The sequence below is a fragment of the Choloepus didactylus genome, chromosome 16 (genome assembly GCF_015220235.1).
Source record: "Choloepus didactylus isolate mChoDid1 chromosome 16, mChoDid1.pri, whole genome shotgun sequence".
Lineage (NCBI taxonomy): Eukaryota > Metazoa > Chordata > Mammalia > Pilosa > Megalonychidae > Choloepus > Choloepus didactylus.
In genome coordinates this window covers 33,502,350-33,523,036 of record NC_051322.1, presented here as the reverse complement: position 1 = coordinate 33,523,036, position 20,687 = coordinate 33,502,350, and the positions used below count along the sequence as shown (strand labels likewise).

The following is a 20,687-nucleotide window of genomic DNA, read 5'->3' as shown; positions in this document are numbered from 1 at the left end:
AGTCAGGTCCCACGTAGGGGGGAGGGCAGTGAGTTCACCTGTTGAGGTGGCTTCGCTAGAGAGAGAGGGCCACAGTTGAGCAACAAAGAGGTACTCAGGCCCCAAAGCCACTGAACTGGGACATAACAGTCTTTTCAACAAATGGGGCTGGGGAAGTTGGATATCCATATCCAAAAGAATGAAAGAGGACCCCTACCTCACACCCTACACAAAAATTAACTCAAAGTGGATCAAAGACCTCAATATAAAAGTACCATAAAACTCCTAGAAGATAATGTAGGCAGACATCTTCAAGACCTTTTATTAGGAGGTCACTTCCTAGACCTTACACCCAAAGCACAAGCAACAAAGGAAAAATAGATAAATGGGAACTCCTCAAGCTTAGAAGTTTCTGTACCTCAAAGGAATCTGTCAAAAAGGTGAAGAGGCAGCCAACTCAATGGGAAAAAATTTTTGGAAACCAGGAATCTGACAAAAGACTGGTATCTGACTGCATATATAAAGAAATCCTACAACTCTATGACAGTAGTACAGACAGTCCAATTATAAAACGGGCAAAAGATATGAAGAGAAAGTTCTCTGAAGAGGAAATACAAATGGCCAAGAAACACATGAAAAAATGTTCAGCTTCACTAGCTATTAGAGAGATGCAAATTAAGACCACAATGAGATATCATCTCACACCAATTAGAATGGCTGCCATTAAACAAACAGGAAACTACAAATGCTGGAGAGGATGTGGAGAAATTGGGACTCTTATTCATTGTTGGTGGGACTGTATAATGGTTCAGCCACTCTGGAAGTCAGTCTGGTAGTTCCTTAGAAAACTAGATATAGAGCTACCCTTCGATCCAGCAATTGCACTTCTTGGAATATACACCCGGAAGATCTGAAAGCAGTGACGCAAACAGATATCTGCATGCCAATGTTCATGGCAGCATAATTCACAATTGCCAAGAGATAGAAACAACCCAAATGTCCTTCAACAGATGAGTGGATAAATAAAATATGATATATACACACAATGGAATACTACGCAGCAGTAAGAAGGAACGATGTCGTGAAACATATGACAACTTGGATGAACCTTGAAGACATAATGCTGAGCAAAATAAGCCAGGCACAAAAAGAGAAATATTACATGCTACCACTAATGTGAACATTGCTGGGGGAGAATGCATGGGGTGTTGGGCTTCCCCACCTCGATGGTTGCTGATGTGCTCCCAGACATTGGGGACTGGTGGTTTGATGGGCTGAGCCCTCAATCATGGGACTTGCCCTTGGGAAGACTGTTAATGCAAAGGAGAGGCTAGGCCTGTTTATAATTGTGCCTAATTGTCTCCTCCCGAATGCCTTTCTCTAGCTAAGACAACTTGGCAGATGAAATCACTGCCCTCCCCCATATGTGATATCTGACACCCCAGGGTGTAAATCCCCCTGGCAACGTGGAATACAGCTCCCAGGAAGGAATCTGTACCCGGCATCATGGGATAGAGTACATCTTCTTGACCAAAAGGGGGACGTGAAATGAAATGAAATAAGTTTCAGTGGCTGAGAGATTCCAAAAGGAGCCGAGAGGTCACTCTGGTGGGCACTCTTACGCACAATATAGATAACCCTTTTTAGGTTCTAATGAATTGGAATAGCTAGCAGTAAATACCTGAAACTATCAAACTACAACCCAGAACCCTTGAATCTTGAAGACGATTGTATAACAATGTAGCTTATGAGGGGTGACAATGTGATTGGGAAAGCCATGTGGATCGCACTTCCCTTTGCCCAGTCTATGGATGGATGAGTAGAAAAATGGAGGTGGGGTGGGGAGTTCTTTTCTACTTTAATTGTTCTTTTTCATTTTAATTTTTATTCTTATTACTTTTGTGTGTGTGGTAATGAAAATATTCAAAAATTAATTTTGGTAACGGACGCACAACTATATGGCGGTACCGTGAACAATTGTATGCTTTGTATGACTGCATGGTATGTGAATATATCTCAATAAAATTGAATTTAAAAAAAAAAAGAGGTACTCATGGGGAGACTCTTAGGCACAATTATAAGCAGGTTTAGCCTCTCCTTTGCAGTAACGAGCTTCATAAGGACAAGCCCCAAGATAGAGGGCTCGGCATACCTAACCGTCAGTCCTCAATGTTTGTGAGAACATCAGCAACAATCTAGGTGAGGAAGTCCAACACTTCCACATTTTTCCCCAGCTCCTCAGGGAGGGGGTGGGAGGGCTGCATATATATTTGTTAAAACATTATTTTATACTCTATCAGTGGAGTCTAATTCTGCTGTTAATTTCCCTAATTACTCTTGCTCCTGGTGGTTTCTTTTTTTTTTTTTTTTTTTTTTTTAATTTATTTTTTTTTTTTTATTAAATTCAGTTTTATTGAAATACATTCACACACCATACAATCATCCATGATATATAATCCACTGTCCACAGTATGATAACATAGTTATGTGTTCATCACCACAATCTGTCTCTGAACATTTTCCTTACATCAGAAAGAACCAGAACAAGAATAAAAAATAAAAGTGAAAAAAAAACACCCAAATCATCCCCCCATCCCACCCCATTTGTCCTTTAGTTTTTATCCCCATTCCTCCACTCATCCATACACTAGATAAAGGGGGTGTGATCCCTGGTGGTTTCTTATGTTTTGTAATTTTCGGTGGTAAGCTTACAGCTAAAGGATATGACTCTGTCTGTGGGAGTCCTGCATGTGTCCCTTCAAAGAAAATTTAATTTTGACTGGGTCACGACTTGGACCTCTTTTAAGCTAATTTCTCAGCTAGAGTTTCCTTGGACCGTGCCAATGAGGGTAGGTCTATGGTTCTGAATTATCCATGGACTTTTTTCCCCACACACAGATTTCCTTCATGTTTCTCATTGCTGGTGGGGAACTTTTTCTAACCTACCCTTTCATAGAGAATGTGTCCTTTCAGTGATACTAATTTTTTCACTTTATTGGGTGAGTCTTGATTCCACCTCCCATCTTGAATGGATCTAAGGCTTTCTGTGCTATCCCATATGTCACCTTTTAAAACACAGATTTTTTTTGTAACCAACAGGCAAACATTCCCAAATCAACTGAAACTACCCAGTCTTGATTTTCAGCTTCCTTTTCATTTTAAGCCCTTGAGAATTTTCCCTGCTTCTTTGTGTGCTGTTATGCATTTAAAAAGGTGTTTTCTAACAGAGTAAAGGGAATATGTCTTTGTGGATATTGTAGTAATCAGAAGTAATTTTCATTCCTCATTATAAGGAAATGAACCTCTTAACCCAAATTTTGGTAAGATAAACAAAACTGATTGCCCTAGACATTCCTGCTGGATTCCCTTTCCTCATGTTTGTGAACTCACTACAATGAATGAGAAGTGGAGTGTCTGGAGAGGAGAGGCCCCACCTGAAAGACTAAACCTCTCAAGTCATCTTCCAAAACTCTACCTAGTCAAAAAAGAGTTGAATGAGTCATTTCTTAAAATCATATTTCCATTATTTTTACTAAAGATGAAAATAGTTTCTTCCCATTGCCCAAGCTGATGCTGTTTTTCTCTATTAATTAGAATTAATGATTATAAAATGCTAATTTTCAACAAAGCAGATTCACCTTCACAAATAAATCCTGACTTTAAGGAAGCAAGTCATTTTACATGAAGCCAGTAGCCCTGCACTTCAAGTACTTTCATTCGTCCCAGTAGTATTTATTGAGCATCTACTGAGTATTCTGCTTGATGGAGGGAGAGGAATCCAAGATATATAGTCCATGACCCTTGGCCTCTAAAGTTGACAATCTGATGGGACGATGCATGAGATATAAACATAAGTGATTATGGGGTAGGGATATAACCAGACCATGTGACTCATATAGACAATAAGTAGAGTAGAACTTAACAGTGAAGAGGGGCAATTTCGGATAACAGATTTTTTTTTAGAAGGCTTTATGGGATAGAGAACAATTGAACCTGTAAAAAATGACTTAGCTTTTGAAAGACAAAATGGAGATTCCACATAAAGAAAATGGCTTGAGTAGAGGCTAGAACTAGGACAACAAAAGGTGTATCCAGGGAAAGGCTGGGAGACCAGTTTGACCCAAGTGGGAAATGTAGATAGGGGACTCATGCAGGACTCACTGTGGGAAGCAAGGTAATCTTCAGTTCTTTATTAACCGGCTCCTCATCATCTCCCCCAAAATATTACAATTTCTTAATTGATCTGCTATTCAAGGATTGTCAAGATCACTCACTTCCTGTGGGGATGGGCATACTGCAAAGACTTTGCTTGCAAAACTGAAGGTTGCTTCTCTTATCATGGGAAGATAGTTTAAACCTGAATGAACAAACAAGAATTATGTTTTTTTTTTTTTTTTAATTCCATAAAATTTGGAGAGATTGCTGTCCTGAGAACCACGCAATTTAATAAGGGAGACAGGCCAAGGGGCTCAGGAAGGGAGCTGAAGGTCTGGTGCAGGAGCTCAGGTGCAAGGGCTCACAGTCCACACAGACCCTGTAGGTGATTGGTAGGTGCCACCACCTTTTATGCAGCAGTGGGCAGGGGGCCAGTGCGACAGGCTCTGAGGTTTCTAAGCCTTTTCTGTGTTTCACGTCCTACATATCTCACTCTCCCTAGTTGTTTCTCACTCTTGAGGTGATGGAAGTACCAATAACAAAGAGAAAAGAGATGAAATCAGAATCACTAGGTTTAAAAGTTAACGCACAGGAATGAGGGGTAATGTTTTCTGGTTGCCACAGATTAAAATTTTTTATATAAATATATTGGCATAAAGAATCATTCCTGGGTACATTCCATTTGTCCTTTGTTTCCTCCCTTGTAAACTATACTGTTATTGATGTCATTAAGAATGCATTCATCAGAGCTAGCTGTCAGAGAGTTGCACTTATTTTGTGCCCACAAGCAGTTTTGAGGTAAATCTCTTGCTTTAGGGCATTAGCTGATCAATACAGACATCTGTAGTGAGAGATTGTTTTCCCACCTCCCTCTGCATGACTCTATTTTCCTAGAGTATTCTGGGGATTCTGGTCTTCCTTTTAAATGAGAGGTCTCTGTGGGTGGATGGGAAGACCAAGAAAAAGTTTCCCCAACAAAAGAAACCTCATTCTTAGTCCCTCTGCCTTTTCAGAAGGGAGTGGCAGGTCCAAGGAAAGGCCTTGGAAGAAACCTCACCCCTGGCTCTGCCATTTCTTCAGGCTGATTCTCTCTTCCCTCATTTTCAGTCTAATATCAAGTCTTATTTTGTCCTTGAAGTTTACAGAATCGAACATTCCTACAGCCCAAGATCAAAACCTCCCTAATACTGTCTTAGTTACTTATAAGAAAGGGTTTTGTTTTATTCATTTCTGTATGTTGGAGACTCAGTAGATGGTACGTAAATATTATTGAACTGAACTGATTTCCTGAAATGTGAATATAAGTTTCCCTTTCCCATTAAAAGGTCTTGTCTTTCCCTCTTCCCTCCTTCTCCTCCCCCCACCCCCACCACTTCACTTTCTCCTCCTTTACCTCATCACCCTGAAGATTTCCTTCTCTTTCTGTGTCAGATGCTGTTTCTTGGATCCCATGTAGTCCTTTGGTTTGGCTGACTCTCTTCCTTTGGAGAATGTCCTCCTGTATTTTCCTAATAAAGAATGCCTGATAAATTTTTTTTAGACTTTGCCTTCTGAAAGCATCTTTATTCTACCTTCCTTTTAAGTGATGGTTTGGCCAGATACAGATCTCTACATTGGAAATTACTTTTCCTCAGAATTTTGAAGGGATTGCTTTTTTTTTTTTTCTTTTACTATCCGTCATTCATCACTGTTGAGAACTCTTATTTTTGATCCATTGTTTGTAACTTTTTTTTTACTCTCTCTGGAAGTTTTTATGCTTCTCTTTTTGTTCTCAGCGTTCTGAAATATCACCATGACATGACCTGGTGGGAGACTACTTGCAATTCCACCAGCACAGTGATGGAGCACAGACTTCAGGGTCTGACCCAAACCATGCACTAGTTTTCTGACCTCAGGCAGGTTACTTAAGCTTTCTGTTCCTCATCTGCACAGTGGGGATGACATTACCTACCTCGCAGGGTGGTTGTATTTTCTTTGTGATGTTTCTGTAAACCTGCAACTGCTCTAATAAAGAAAATTTTTTTTAAAGAGAAAGTATCTGTGAAATGCTTAGATCAGTGCCTGCCACTTAGCAAGTGCTATTTAAGCATAATTTTTAAAATATTTCAAATCCAAAAAATTATTTTCTACAATTTTGGAAAGTTTTGAATTATTTCATTGATCATATCCCCTCTCTGTTTTCTCTGCTCTCTTTTTCTGAAACTCCTATTATTGTATGTTGGCTCTCCTGGACCAATGTTCTCATTAAAAAAAAAAAAATGTTTTCTTTCTCCTTTGAATCTTTTTCTCTCTATGTGTGTCTTTCTCATCCTATACTCTGGAAGATTTCCTCAGCTTCATCTTTAACCTTTCTGTTGTGTTTTTAATTCTATCATATTTTGTACTCCCAACTGATTTTATTTTGTCTTTTTTCTCTGAATATTCTTGAATACCATCCTCTTCTTGATTCATGGATGCAATCTTTTCTTGTATCTCTCAGAGGTTACTAATTATAATTTTTGAAGTTCTCATCTCCCTGAAGGTTTTTGTTTCCTTCAAGGAGCTTTTTTTTTTTTTTTTGTCTGTTTACTTGTCTGGGGCTCTGTCTTTACGTTAGGGGCTTTCCATAGAGGTAGGTCTCCTTGGCTGCCTGCTCATGTTTGAGAGGCACAAAAAAAACTCCTGGGGACGCTCTGTGAATATGTGTATATGTGGGTGAGTGGGCTGCATGTATGGGGATTTAGCTGGGCTATTTTGTTGGTGATCCCCAATATCAATATCTTTAGGTCATTCTCTTTGATCAGATTCCTCAGTGAAGATTGTTGCAATCCTCTTCCTGGTTAAGAGCTTGGCTACCAATGTTCTAGGGAAAGAGAGGTGGTAGCTCATCAGTTAATAAAGTAAGACTTTCACATAATCTGTTTTCAATACAGTACTCTTTTCTCAGCTGCACCTGGTGCTCTCCAGTCTGGAGACGTTTATTTTACCTTCTGCCAGGATGTGAGAGAGGCAGATCCCCTGCCACTGGAGGTGGGAAGGAAATCTGGGACCTTTCTTATCAAACTTATATCCAATCTTCTTGTTTTCAATCCACCTTTATCCTCACCTCTAAAAGTACCAGATACTTCCAATCTTGAGTCTCTTGGGGATTCTGAAATTTAAATCAGGTAAGTTTCTTGGCTTTCTTTACTGCTGAATCAGCTTCTCATGTCTACTGAGTTAGTTTTTACTTATCAGTCTGCTTTCCAGATTTCAAATTTATATTGCTAGCAATTCTTCTCCTAGTCCCTTTGTTTTTGCAGGTTTATGGCATTTTAAAAATGCCTTTATTGCTATTTTAGTAAGGTTTCAGGAGGAAGTAGATGTCACTGTGTCCGATGTTCCCTGTCCCCACTATTCAAGTGCAATCTTAGTTAATTTTTAAGTTCATCAACTAAATGAAATCTTCTTTCAACCTTAATAACACATGCAGCCTTATGTTGGAACAGCCTTGGGCATTCTTTTGGGTTTAATTATGTCCCCCCTCAAAAACCATGTTCAAGTCCTAATCCCCGGTACCTGTGAATGTGACCTTATTTGGAAATAGGGTCTTTGCAGATATGATCAATAAGATGAGGGCATAATGGATTAGGATAGGCCCTAAATCCAATGACTGGTACCCTTCTAAGAAGAGGTGAGAACACCTGTAGAATGGAGAGGATGAAGGAGAGATTGGAGTGATGCAGCTACAAGCCAAGAAACTCCAAGGCCTGCCAAGAACCACCAGAAGCTAGGAAGAGGCAAGGCAGGATTGTTCCATACAGGTTTTTGAGGGAGCATGGCCTTGCCAATACCTTGATTTCAGCATTCTAGCCTCCAGAACAGTGAGGAAATTCATTTCTGTTGTTTTAAGCAATGAATTTGTGGTGATTTGCTACAACACCTCTAGGAAACTAATCTAGACATGAAGGCCAATATGTCTTTGTTGATTATGTGCAGGGGAGACAGTCAAAATATTTGACAACTGGTGTGGTATGGGCACCGACCAATCAGAAAAGATGGCATCATTACTGATGCCTACTGGCTGGCTGTTAGCACTGAGTATATGAACAAGGAGGAAGCCATTTGAAGCAAGGAAGGCAAACACATCATGAACTGGAGTGCTAGGTGACGTTCTGCTGTGGGCATAGTTTTATCCTTGAGCCTGTGCCTTGAATATAAATATTGATTTTGAGGAGAATGGTTGTACAGGGGAAAAGGTGTCTGAGTCTCTGATGTGAAATGAATTTCAACAGGCTGGGGCTGATAAAGAACAAGACAAGTGAAAAAAAAAAAAGGTAATTGTTATTGCCAGTAAAGCACCCCTGGACTGTGGATTCTCAGGTCAGGATTGGAAGAATAATAGGTAAAGAAAAGACACAATCTTTAAAGAAATACGATTCCTCTGAGTTAGGATTCAGATATCCTCCCTGGAAGTATATTTTCTATTTCTTCAATTTAAAAGGAAATATTGTGACATAGATTCAGAATAAGAAGAACTAAAATGGGAAGCCCTTTGGAAATCCTCAGTGTCTTTAGGAATGAGAGATATCTGGGGATGTCTTCACTGTTACTGTTTAACAATGATTAAATCAGCTCAGCACACAAGAAATTTCCTAATTTCTATACCAGAAAATTAAACAGCTGTTTCTCTCCCCTCTAGAAGCATGACATTTTAACATGAAAATGGTTCATGGACTCATACTCTAAATGGTCTTCTAGGAAAGGTTCAGGGTAATCAAATAGCCCAGTTAATGAGGGAAAGTTCTATTTGACATAATTATTCCAGCTAAAATAGTTGAAATGAAACATTGAAAAATCATCATTTTGCAAGCTCTTGTGAAATAATTCAGGCACAGATAATTAGCAGATACTAAAACCATTATTTGAAAGGGGAGGGGGAACCAAGTATTTGCATGGTGCCAAAGTATTGTAAATACTTGTATTACTCGCAAGAGAAGATGTTTCTGCTGTGACGAAGACATCTGTGGTCATCAGATGGTCCCGTAATTAAATAACACAAGAAGTTTAGTGAAATGACCTCAGATGCAAAATTGCACAAACCTGGCCTGAGAAGTGTTTGGGGAGGAACAGGAGTGAGTGTCTCAAAGGACCACATCTGCATTCTACACCCTGGAAGGAGCATTCACTCTTTCAGTTCACCAGAGCATTCGAGTGGGACAGTCATTCCCTCCAGACTGTAGGAGAGTTTTAAAAGAGTTAATGTACTTCCAGGGTGTCCAATTTATTTTCAGGAATAATTTACTCACTGGCAGGATCAGATTGAGTAATTCATGTTATGACTGCAGTGGGAGTGCTCACATTTGGTTAGGTACACCCCCCACCCACTCCAAATTAAGTCACATAAGATTACCTCTGTTGTATGAGGTGTTTTGGGGGTGTATTTTCTTTTCTTCCTTCCTTTTCTTCCCTCCCTCCTACCCGCCCTTCCTTTCTTTACCAGCTCTTTCTCCCAATCAACATGAAGTAACTGTCTTATCCACTCAAGCATAGATGTTAAGCCACAGTTAAAATGCAGAATTGCTTCCTGCAATGGAGCAATGCTAAACTGTTCCTAAAATATAGTTGTTGCTTAAGAAGAATGTTTACTGTCTTGTCCAGTTTCTCTGTTGCTAATGTGATTTCAGGGAGCTGGACTGTGCCATGTTGCGCCGCCTGGAGAAGAGGATTCTGGTTGATCTACCCAGCCAGGAGGCCAGGCAGGCCATGATCCGCCACTGGCTGCCCCCAGTGAGCAAGAGCAGAGCCCTGGAGCTGCGCACAGCGCTGGACTACAGCAAGCTGAGCCAGGTGAGCTGCCTGAGCTTTACACCAGAGCCGCTCCAAGGGAGGCATCTCCACCCAGGGGTCCGCAGCAGAGTCTTACCACAAGCTTTAGGAGACTTCACTTAAGACACTCAGAAAGGACCCAAGCTGTCCCAGGAATGTGATGGGCCTCTTTCTCATAAGTGGGTGAGCCTTCCATCACTTGGAAACACTAGCAGAGATGATGTGATGCAGTGGAAATGGCATGGGATTTATACTGAAGGAACTTATGGTCAAATCCTGGATCTGCCACTTATTAGCTGTGTCACCTCAGGGAATTCACTTACTCTCTGAGCCTCTTCATCTGCAAAACCGGAAAACAAATAAGCCATATGATGATTAAATGACAAATGGAAACCTCTGGATACATGTCTGTTACCCCCATTGTCACTAGAACCCATTGCCAGGGCTTGTAGAAGACTTGCCTGCTTTGGGTGGACATTTGAACATGATGACTTCTGAGGTTCTCCAAAAGCAGGTATGATCTTATTTATAACAAAAGTGACTGCCAAAATTGATCATCCTTGGATTTGGGCACAAGGGCCCCATTAGGCTAATTTGGGCAGCTGGTCTTATTCAATCCTTCCCCAGCATCTGACTGCAGGCATTCAGGTAGTGAGCAAGTTGTTTACTGCCCAGCTTCTACGGTTACCCAGACATGTTAGCAGCATCTCCCCTACCCCTCCCCTATTATTTATATGGGAAGCTTTGTATAGTATTCATGGGTGAAGACACAGAATCTTAAGATTCTGCTACAGGAGTTCTGATACTGGGTCCTGCCTATAAGAATATGATTACCACTTCCATGCTAGCTGCTGACCAATGGCTGGGTTTGTGGCTGTTTCAGGAGATGGAGGGCTATTCAGGCTCAGACATTAAGCTTGTCTGCAGGGAAGCAGCCATGAGGCCTGTGAGGAAAATCTTCGATGCACTTGAAAGCCACCAGCCAGGTATGGTTGGGACCATAGAGAAGGTGCTCTGGGAGAAATGTGTTTAGAAACCCAACACTCACCAGCAGATGGAGCTCTTGGTAGGCCTTTCTGCTTGCAGCCTGTTCTTCGGTCAGAGCACCCTCATGCACTCTCAACTCACTCCCCCTTTGGTGTCCTATTTTGGCTCCACTTCGCCAGCAGATGATAAACTCCTTAGAGCTTGGGCTTTTATTTCTCTGGCACATTATAACATTGGGCTGGATCCATTTGAGGCACTATATAAATATTAAATAATACTCTGAAAACAATACATTTCAATCACATTTTTGTCGGCTTCAGGGCCTTACTCAGTTGCACACAGAACGATTTTCTTTCCGGGCCTCTTTAGTCCTATCTCCTGCAGCATGAACGATTAAGTGTGCTGCTTCCTGCAGTGTCTTGAAAGAAGGGCTATCAGCATTTAAGAGCACTGATCACCCTGAGTCTACCATTGTATTGTTACCATTATGTTTTTATCTAGAGAGCAGCAATTTACCTCCGATCCAGTTGGATACCGTGACCACTGCCGACTTTTTGGATGTGCTAGCTCACACCAAGCCTTCTGCAAAGAATCTGACTCAAAGATATTCAGCCTGGCAAAGAGACTTCGAGTCTGTTTGAAATCATATTTAATCTGACCTGGCCACAAAGGCAACCAGCCACAGAGGTCTCCTGGTTTAATAGTGTAAGTGAGAGAACAACATAATAATTGGAATGGAAAAGAAAAATTTATTTTTAAGGACTGGATTAATTTGGACAACTCTGTTGTTTTAGAAATCTGAGCTATTTTCCTGAATTTTTCACAATAAATGTCAGCAAAATAGTGAAAATTTTAATTACATGTATAAGTGCTATTGGGTCATGCAGTGGAGATTTTTCTCACAGACTGAAGATTTTGATGAACAATTTCCTGTGGTGTTCCTTGTTTGTGAGCTGGTATCTTTATTTTGAAGAAAAAGATGTCGTTAGAGAAGTTGTGCAGGAATGCACAGGGTGGCTCTGAGTTGGGGAAGTGACTAAAGCTGAGCTTGACAGACCATCTGACCAAGTAATAGAATTAAGGGTAGATAAGGGTGGGAACAGGGATGCTTCTCATTCTTGACAATTTTCTGAATTTCATCAGTTCTCCCTAATTCTGACCACAGCCAGCTTCATCGGTAGCAAACCCCTCCCACACTAAGCCCCACTGGAAAATGCCACTGACCTCTCTCTCTAGAGATGAGTATTTTGACTGAGTGTTTCCATGAGGCAGATTTATAGCTAAACCCTGTTTTCAGCCCTTGAGTCTAGAGCTGTGAGCAGGGAGACTAGCACAACTAGCACATCATCGCCACCAGCTATTAGTTTGAGTGCTTTGAGTTCTAGCCCCTAAGAGCATCTTTTGACTCTTCACATCTCACATCCAATGTGTTGTGCCCTGCCCTTCCCACTTCCACAGCTCCTTGTTGGAACCAAAGCTTTGGATGGGACACCCATCTTCCCTCCTCTCAGACTCCCCAACTCCTTATGGGCTTATAAACAGCTAGAATCATTGTCCTCAGAAGCCAATGATCCCTTGCATCTACCTGCAATTCTTCTTGATCAATTTTGAAGGCTTCCACTAGTAATGCCAGACCCTTCACTCCCTGAACATACTTACCCAATTACCTTCTTTTCTTATCCTTGTTCTTTTCTTCATTGCTGCAAGGCAGACAGATGCCTACAGAAAGGAGAGACTTCTGGGAAAAGAGATATTTTGGATAGCTAAGTATTCCAAAAGGTTTTATCCTTTTAAACAAAAACAAAGCTTTTGGGGAGGAGGGGGGAATTGGCTATTTTGAGTGGAATATTTTTAAATGCCTTTTAAAATGTCATTTCATGGAGAATGTAGTCAAATTAAAAATATACCTTATATAACAAATTTAAAATAAGCAAAAAAAATTAATCTTAGTACATGCTAAGTGGTTCATGAGCATGAGATTTATGCTAGTGATACGCTAGATATGTTCGACTCTAAACTAAACGACCTCAGGATGTAGTACTGTTGACTTTCCAACATCTACTCTTTGTGCTTTTTGGGGGTAATCTTTTTGGGTCATTAGGTAACATTTCTTGTAGCTGTTAATCCATCTGCTTGAGGCCACTACCTGCCTTGCTGATTTCATAAAATTTCAATTAGATGGAACCTTCACTGTCATTGCTAATTTGCTGTGGTTGGAAAGTAGACCCGCTTGTCTGAGTCTGCTTGAGAGTGACCAGGTAAAGGGACAGAGGAGACTCCTGTGCATAGCATAGCATGCTTTGTGGCAGTATGTCTTGGCCTTCTTAGCCTGTTCCTCACTCCATTCAGGATGAGTGCAATTTTGCTATCCCTCTTAGAAAATACACCGAGTAACTTCTTCCACTTCCAAACCCCCATACACACCCTACATTGTGCTTGACACACCTCCATGACCTCCATTTCTTCTAAGTATCTCCAAGTTCATGTTTCTAATACTTCTACCAGTATCTGGTCAGATATTCATTCCACCTCTCCTCTTTTATAAAGTGTGTCTCCAAATCATTATTCATGTGCCTGTTCTTATGCCACACATTTAGAAGACTTCTTGTTTTATCAGTTTTAGACCTTATCTAATGGCTTCCTGTTTTGGATGAAATGATCTCTTTGTCCCTCTCCCCCACCCCCACTACTACACATACATGTCTGTCCCTATCATCCCAAAATAATTCTATCACAATTTCAGATCAACTCAATAGTCAATATTTTTATTAGAACTGTATACACATTGTTCACTGCAGAACCAAGTAGTGAATTAGGATTAGATTTTCTTTCTTGATGAGTTTTTGTCTTTTTTGGCATTAATAACTACCATTGCTTAATTTTCTAAGTCTCTATCTTTATATTTTTGCAATACATTCTCATCAGTGGTATTAATCCCATCAGTATTATTTTTCAAACGGCCAAACATATCAGATATACTTTCTATTCTGTTCCCTGCCCCCTCTGGTTCTGCTGTTCTAAAGGGAAAGGAACTAGGGACCACTGTAGAGAAGGGAGATTTGTACCTAATTCCTGTTTTCAGCTCTGCATCACATCCTGGCCCACCGCTGTGCCTGTCGGCCCCAATAGCCATGCCAGGCTTCATTTTTCCAGAGAATAAACTCCATTCTCCTGCCTTAGGTAGAGGTAGTGACCTTGCTGCTCAGAGTAAAGAGGGCTTTTGTGACTCCAACCATTGTTTACTCATTTTAAACCAATCTCTCCCTTTTCAACCCTAGCTGCACACTCCATTTCCTGTCTACCTGGTGCCGCCAAGTCTTGAGTCTCTGAGGTGTTCTACAGGATGACTTTTGGTTGTATTTTCTCTATGCTGATTTTAGTTATTAGCACTCCATCCACTTTCCATTTTCCAAATTACTGAACCCTCTCATCCACTGATATCTCCTCCACCATTCTCTTGTAGGTTGTTCTTGTGAGTTTATACTTTCACTGTTATTTTTTGTGGGAGTTTTGAGGAGACCAACTACCACAGATGATTAACTGATTATGTTTAAAGTCTCTGTGGTTATTTTCTTTAAAGTAGATTAAAATTGTATCTAAATTTATAGGTATATACCAGATTAGTCTGTTAGTTGTTGGAGGAAAATTTAACATGTATTTCTTCCAAAGCAGAGTTCACAATCCAAATGCCTACAGGAACATGGAATGTAATAATAAGTAAGTAAAGTAAGCTGGGTATAAAATAAGGAAGAGATGGGGGCAATGGTGAACTGGAGAGGGCCAGCAACTGTCTGAAGGCCACAGCTCAACTCAGCTCCAACTGAATGTTGCCAAGTAAAAATTTACACCTAGCATTGCCAGATCTTCCAGCCTTCCTAGACAAACCAGTAATTAATTGATTTGCATGTGAAATATCCTGATATTCAGATGTTGGCAACTAAGTTAACGTATCTGTCCCCAGAATTCACATGGCTTACTCCCTTACTTCATTCAGATCACCATCTGAAACAGGCCCTCCCTAATGGACCACACTTATCCAGCCACCCTACTTAAGGGGCTATCTTGGGGCATTGACCTCAAGGACAATAACTCATTCCTATTCCTATTTATTCTTTTATTCTTCATTCCTATTTCTTCTTTTTTTTTTAATCATTCCTCATTCCTATTTATTCTTTTTTTAATCACATATCAATCTTTCCCACTGTATTAAGCAGTTGTGCGTGTGTATATGTGTGTGTGCACGTTTTGTCTGTCTCCCCTAATCAAATACAAGCTCCACGATTGTGGTACTTTCTCACTGCTACTGAATGAATGAAACATTTTTTAAGATGGTGTAGGCCAAAAAATATCTGAGCACTGCACTTGCTCCACAGATTATAAATTGTGGCTACTGCTCCAAAAGCACTTAGCTCACTGGATGTGAGCTCTCTGCTTAGAGGACTTATACAACCATTTTGAACTTGTCATAGCCTTTTGTATTGTTAGATGTATTTTTATGTTTCAATTCCCCAAAAAGAAAATATGCATCTTTGGAGCCAGAGCTGCATTCTGGTCTGTCTTCGTTACTGCTTTACCCACAGTGGGCATTTAATAAATATTTGAGATTGATTTTCTCAGGCACACCAGCCAGTGAAACAAATAGCAGTTAAAATGTGTATGATGTGAAGGAAAGCACTGGACAAAGTAAGGTATTCAAAATTGTTTGGTTTTGACAGATATGCATTTATATTATGACAAATGCTTTCTGGTGCTCTGGCATCTTCATACAAACCCTTAAAGATAGCAAGATGCTTTGAGGTAACAGGCCTCAATGGCTGCTATGATACAAAAGTCAGCAAAGGCCTTGTGCATTTATGCCAGAAAGGCTTTTGTGACGTACATTAAATAAACCCAACAACGCAAGCGTGGCCTTATGCAAACATGGGCTAACGTGAAAAAGGGATTCTACTGTTTGAGGCAGAGTGTGTAAGTGAATTAGATTAGTGCAGCTTTAAAAATTCTTTATTATAGGTAGCAAGAACTTTAGTTTCATCCTACATAAATGACCACTGATCCAAAACCAATTGAACATAACCAGTGTAGGTGGTCTTAATTTCCACTAACACGCTACTGTAATATTTTAAATGTGGAATAAAGGTGATGACATAATTCCAAGGGAATTTCTGACATTCAAAGTTACAGGTATATGATGGAATGATGACTTAGAGAGTGAAATGGGCTAGCCTCCTTGCCCTTTTCCTTTCCTTTTCATTAAGATCAGCTCTGACAGACAGAATAGTAGGTAGGTAGGGCAAAGAGGTGTGAGAGTGAAGTGGGTGGAACCACCGTCTCCTGGTATTGGGTACTCTCTCCTACCCTTTCTAGACCTACACTGTCACTAGGCCTCTTTTCTAGGCCCAGGACAGGATTACAGTAAAATTTATACAAAGATTGTCCTTGAGGTCAATGCCCCAAGATAGCCCCTTAGGTAGGGTGGCTGGAAAATAGTACTTCAGTTATTACATTTCCTCCATGAGGCCCAAGGCTGACCAACCAGCTGAGCTGGGAATTTTAATAGCAACCTTCACCTAAAACAAGATTTTCATTTATACTTATGAACCTCTCTGTGCACAGGTCAGTTAGTAAGCCCTGGAATAATATTCGTTAAATTTAAAATCCCAAGCTAAGATTTTAATGGCCCACAGGGAAAAACTAGAATGGAAAAGTAGAGAAGCTGTTTCTCTTGGCCAGGTATATTATACTCAGGTGATCCTACCCATTGCCATTACTGTATCTACTGCCTAACCCAGCTATGATCTCCACTTCTTTGCTTTCGTTCTCACTTGTCTCTAGAGCATCATAGTCATTATTTCCCAGCGTGTACTGGGGCCTCCCCTATGGACATCTTAAAGGCAACGAATCTAAACTGAAACTTGTTTTCTCCTTCTTACCCACAGCTGTATCTTCTAGCATTAAATTCCTATAATGTTTACAGCTAATTTTTATTAGTTCAGTAACCATCTGAGTGTCCATTTGTTTTGCGGCAGATCTAAACAAAAAATGAGACGGTCCTGTCTGGGGGGGTGAAGTGTGACAATATAAGTGTAATCTAACAAGTGCTACATGGGCACAAAGGAGGGAATACTTTACTCCATCTTCCAGAGTCAGGGAAGACATCAGAGAGGGAGGGACATGTGAGTTGTCTTCATAGTGTTCTTGAGTAATGTCTTATATATTCTCAACTAGAAAAAGTCCTCAAGGAAGAATCCCTTTCTTATATACTTGATATTTTCCCACAGGACTAACTTGGCACTTGACAGGTAGTAACTAGCAAATACTTGATAACATTTGGGCCAAGGAATCACTGACCCAGCCACGCAAGTACAAGCCACAGCTGAATACAGCCCATCCACAGGCACCAAGCAGCACTCTCTGCCTGCATACTGAGCCTCTCTCTATATGTGGCCTTGCCCTGAGGAAATCTAATTTTAGTAGAATGTCTTTTTTTAATTTTTTATCCTCAGGAAGACTTTTCCCACTGGACCAACTAGCAAGAAATTATACTAGCGATTTTCAGATTGGTAAATACAGGCAGTCCTCCTACATATGCATCATGTTCATCACAAACATATGGCACTTACTGTGTGCCTGATTCTATTCAAGTACTTAATATATGGTTAATGCATTTAACCTCACAACAACCCTTTGTGGTAGGCACTATTATTATCTCCATTTTAAAGATAAGGAAATGGGGATACAAGAGGCTGGGTGACTTTCCAAGGTCACAGAGTGAGGTTAAGTGTGGGCTAGGCTCCAGAGTCTACGCTCTTAGCCACTCCACTCATATCCTGATTTTGGGTGGTGGTTATTTCACATCTGTCTTCTGGACTTCAGGATATATAAGTGCTAAGTTGGGGCATTTGTAAAAACAAGAGCAGAGTGCCCACCAAACTACCAAAACAAGAGGGAACGGCCATCTATTTAGTTTTGCTCCCTCCCATTCAAGACCAAGCTGATCTCTGAACAAGCCTCAAAACCTGAAGCTCATTACCATCAGTGTGAGCTTCAGTAAGGTGAACACTACAATGATGTACAATTACATCCTAATAATTCAATGCCCAAGAGCCCTGTAACACAATTGCAGAGGCCCAGGATTATCACATATGCAAATGCGCTCAGAAAATCATTACCTACTTAGTCCCCTTCATTTTGGTGGGTTTAACGTGAGAAGAGTGATCCATGCTACAAGACGGGATTTCATCTTACAGCTGTAGTAACCACGTACATAAAAGCTTGAATCTGTCCCAATAGCTTCTAAAAGATTTTTCCCATAGTGTCAGAGGCAAAAATAATGAAATCTTGCAAATGTACAGTTAATAGGACCCTGGTGGACACTAACTTCAAAAATGCATGGTCTATAAGACATTAAAGGCTTGATTTTAGTTTCTGCACTGTTCCTGTTAATAACAATGTCTAATTAAAACATCTGTAAAATACTGATAGTTTTAATTTTACATAAAATTTCCAAAACAACTGTTACACAGTATAATAGGTATCTGCAATGAATAGATTATTAATGGAAGTATTATTTTAAATTAAAATCAGGTTCTAAATTTAAATTAGTCATCTCTGGCTAATGAAGAGAGAAGTCACCTGTGCTGGGAATAATACAGCAGATAATCTAGTTTTCAAAATTTGTTAAAGCATATTCACTTGATCACCTGGGCTAAAGGACAATTCATTTTGTTCTTCTGCCTTGTACTCTATTTGACATGTCTAATGGATTTCACAGGTAAACTTAGTATTAAAACTATAGCCCAATGCTTTAACTTTCAACACATTACTTTAAAATTTAAAGAACACCAATAACTTTATTCACAATCTGAATTTCCCCCACCCAGTATACCAGGGATGAGATAGCAGGGAATACTATTCCCTACAGAAGATTCTCTCTCCCAGCCCTGCCTAACCTGATGAATATTTTAAAAGGAATGGCACAAAAATCTCAGCTTTCCCTTTCTTTGGGTCTCATCTTCTTTTACAAAATTAAACAAAAGAGATTAGCAAGGCTTAGTAGCTGGCTGCAATTCAATACCTTTCTTTCTACTTAATGCACAATAAAAAAGAGGGTTAAAATGGGATCAGCCATGAGCAGTATGTGTCTATTTACGCTGGCACTGAGTTGGTGAGGGATTCATTCCAGACAAGGAAAAGCTGCATTTCAAGTTGCTTCAGGTTCCCGTAACGGTTCACAGTAGATGCCGCAGAATGTGGTCCACAGCATGAGGGAAGCTCGCACAAGTGAGGTAAGGAGGTGGATTAATTTTTTCTTCATCTGCTGCTCGGTATTTCCCTGAAATGAAAGTGAGGCCAGTGAACAAAGTTACAGCTAAAATACTAAATTTAATCCTGCCCCATGAGCACCTGGACCATCGCAGAACCACCCTGACAATTACTAGAGAATCAGGAGCTCCACTTCTCCCAAAGCACCTTTTATTGAGGCTTCAGGATGCAATGAGGCAATTCAATGAGATGTCCATTCAGCATTTTCCCAAGCCTTCTGGTCTTTGACAATAGACTCAGTCACAGGTATCATGTCACCTGACAGCCATGGTTCTCTTCAAATCTCTATGGCTGATGAAATAATTTTCTTTCCCCACTAGCCCTAAAGATAGGAATGATGATTAAATCAATGCTTTTAAATGGAAGCCCAGACCCCAGAGGGCAGAGGCCTCGTCAGCTCCCGAGGGTGACTGAAAACAGCATGTGTTGCTGCCAAGCTGGGCCCCATGAGCCTGGCAAACGAGAGCGCCAGGGGTGGGGAGAGAGAGTGATGGATGGCTCACTAGCCTTGGGGCCAGGCAGGAGAGGCCGCACGGCGGGGTGCCAAGTGGCAGGCACACTGCCTACCTGTCCTGGACTCTGGAATTCAAGATAGCCTGCTGTTCCTCCAGCCTGGCACATAATTTACTACCCCAACATTCCAGAGGCACCAATCCACACAGTGGTCAGAGTGGGCTATTAAAAATGTAAATCAGAAGGTACACGGTCCCCATTTAAACACTCTTAATGGATCCCAAGGCCCTTTATAGAGAATCCAAAATCTCTATTGTTGCCTATCAGGCCTGCTGTCATCGGCCCCAGCTCCCCCCTACCTATCACGAATCACCTGCTCACTGAGCTCCAGTCCTAGAAAGGATCTAGCTCTTTTGAGGACATTCACACCTGCCATTTCCTTTGTCTGGAACATTCTTCTCACCTGACCACCTCCTTCATGCTTCAGGTCAGACCCCAGCCCTGCCATTCAAATTAGACCCCCTCCCTGTAATTCTCTCTTTCTTGGCAGCCTGTTCTTTTCTCCACAACATTTTAAACAATTTTTAATTACATATTTATCTGTATTTATTTGCTTAATGTCTGTCTCATGTCTAGACCACAAGTTCTCTAAAAGCAGGGACTATGTCTGTTATATTTCCCAATGTATTCCGAGCACCTACCATAATGCCTGGAAAATGGTAACATTTCACAAATATTTTTTTGAAGAAAGAATAAATGAAAGGAAGTTAGGAAATAGGCACTACTTCAGCTAAGACTTTGGGGAAGAGGCAGACTGCCCTGTAGCCACCAGGGTTGCCTCAGCACATCCCTTTCCACCTTGTTCTCATCCTTTTTTCTGCCATCTCTTTTATTCTGTTTTTTTTTCCAGTTTTCTTATCTACCTAAATCTAGCTCCCCTAACAATGGACCCACAATTTTCTACAATTCTTCTTGTCCTACCTCAGCAGGCAAAAGTCTGAAAA

At 40.6% G+C, this 20,687-nt stretch overlaps 2 protein-coding genes across 12 annotated transcripts in view; one reads left to right on the top strand and one right to left on the bottom strand.

The window, feature by feature from the left end:
* Positions 1-12,295, top strand: part of KATNAL2 (katanin catalytic subunit A1 like 2) — a 129,405-nt gene extending 117,110 nt beyond the window's left edge. For 8 of the 9 annotated variants that reach the window (XM_037805950.1, XM_037805952.1, XM_037805951.1 and 5 more), the window contains 3 exons: positions 9,780-9,942; positions 10,805-10,907; positions 11,410-12,295. In XM_037805950.1, the coding sequence (XP_037661878.1) occupies positions 9,780-9,942; positions 10,805-10,907; positions 11,410-11,549 (406 nt within the window). In that variant the 3' untranslated portion in view covers positions 11,550-12,295. The remainder of the gene's footprint in view (positions 1-9,779; positions 9,943-10,804; positions 10,908-11,409) is intronic. The other variant, XM_037805956.1, reaches the window with a different exon arrangement.
* A 1,357-nt stretch (positions 12,296-13,652) lies between these two features.
* Positions 13,653-20,687, bottom strand: part of HDHD2 (haloacid dehalogenase like hydrolase domain containing 2) — a 48,575-nt gene continuing 41,540 nt past the window's right edge. For all 3 annotated transcript variants that reach the window (XM_037805699.1, XM_037805697.1, XM_037805698.1), the window contains exon 7: positions 13,653-19,240. In XM_037805699.1, coding sequence (XP_037661627.1) covers positions 19,137-19,240 — 104 coding nt within the window. In that variant the 3' untranslated portion in view covers positions 13,653-19,136. The remainder of the gene's footprint in view (positions 19,241-20,687) is intronic.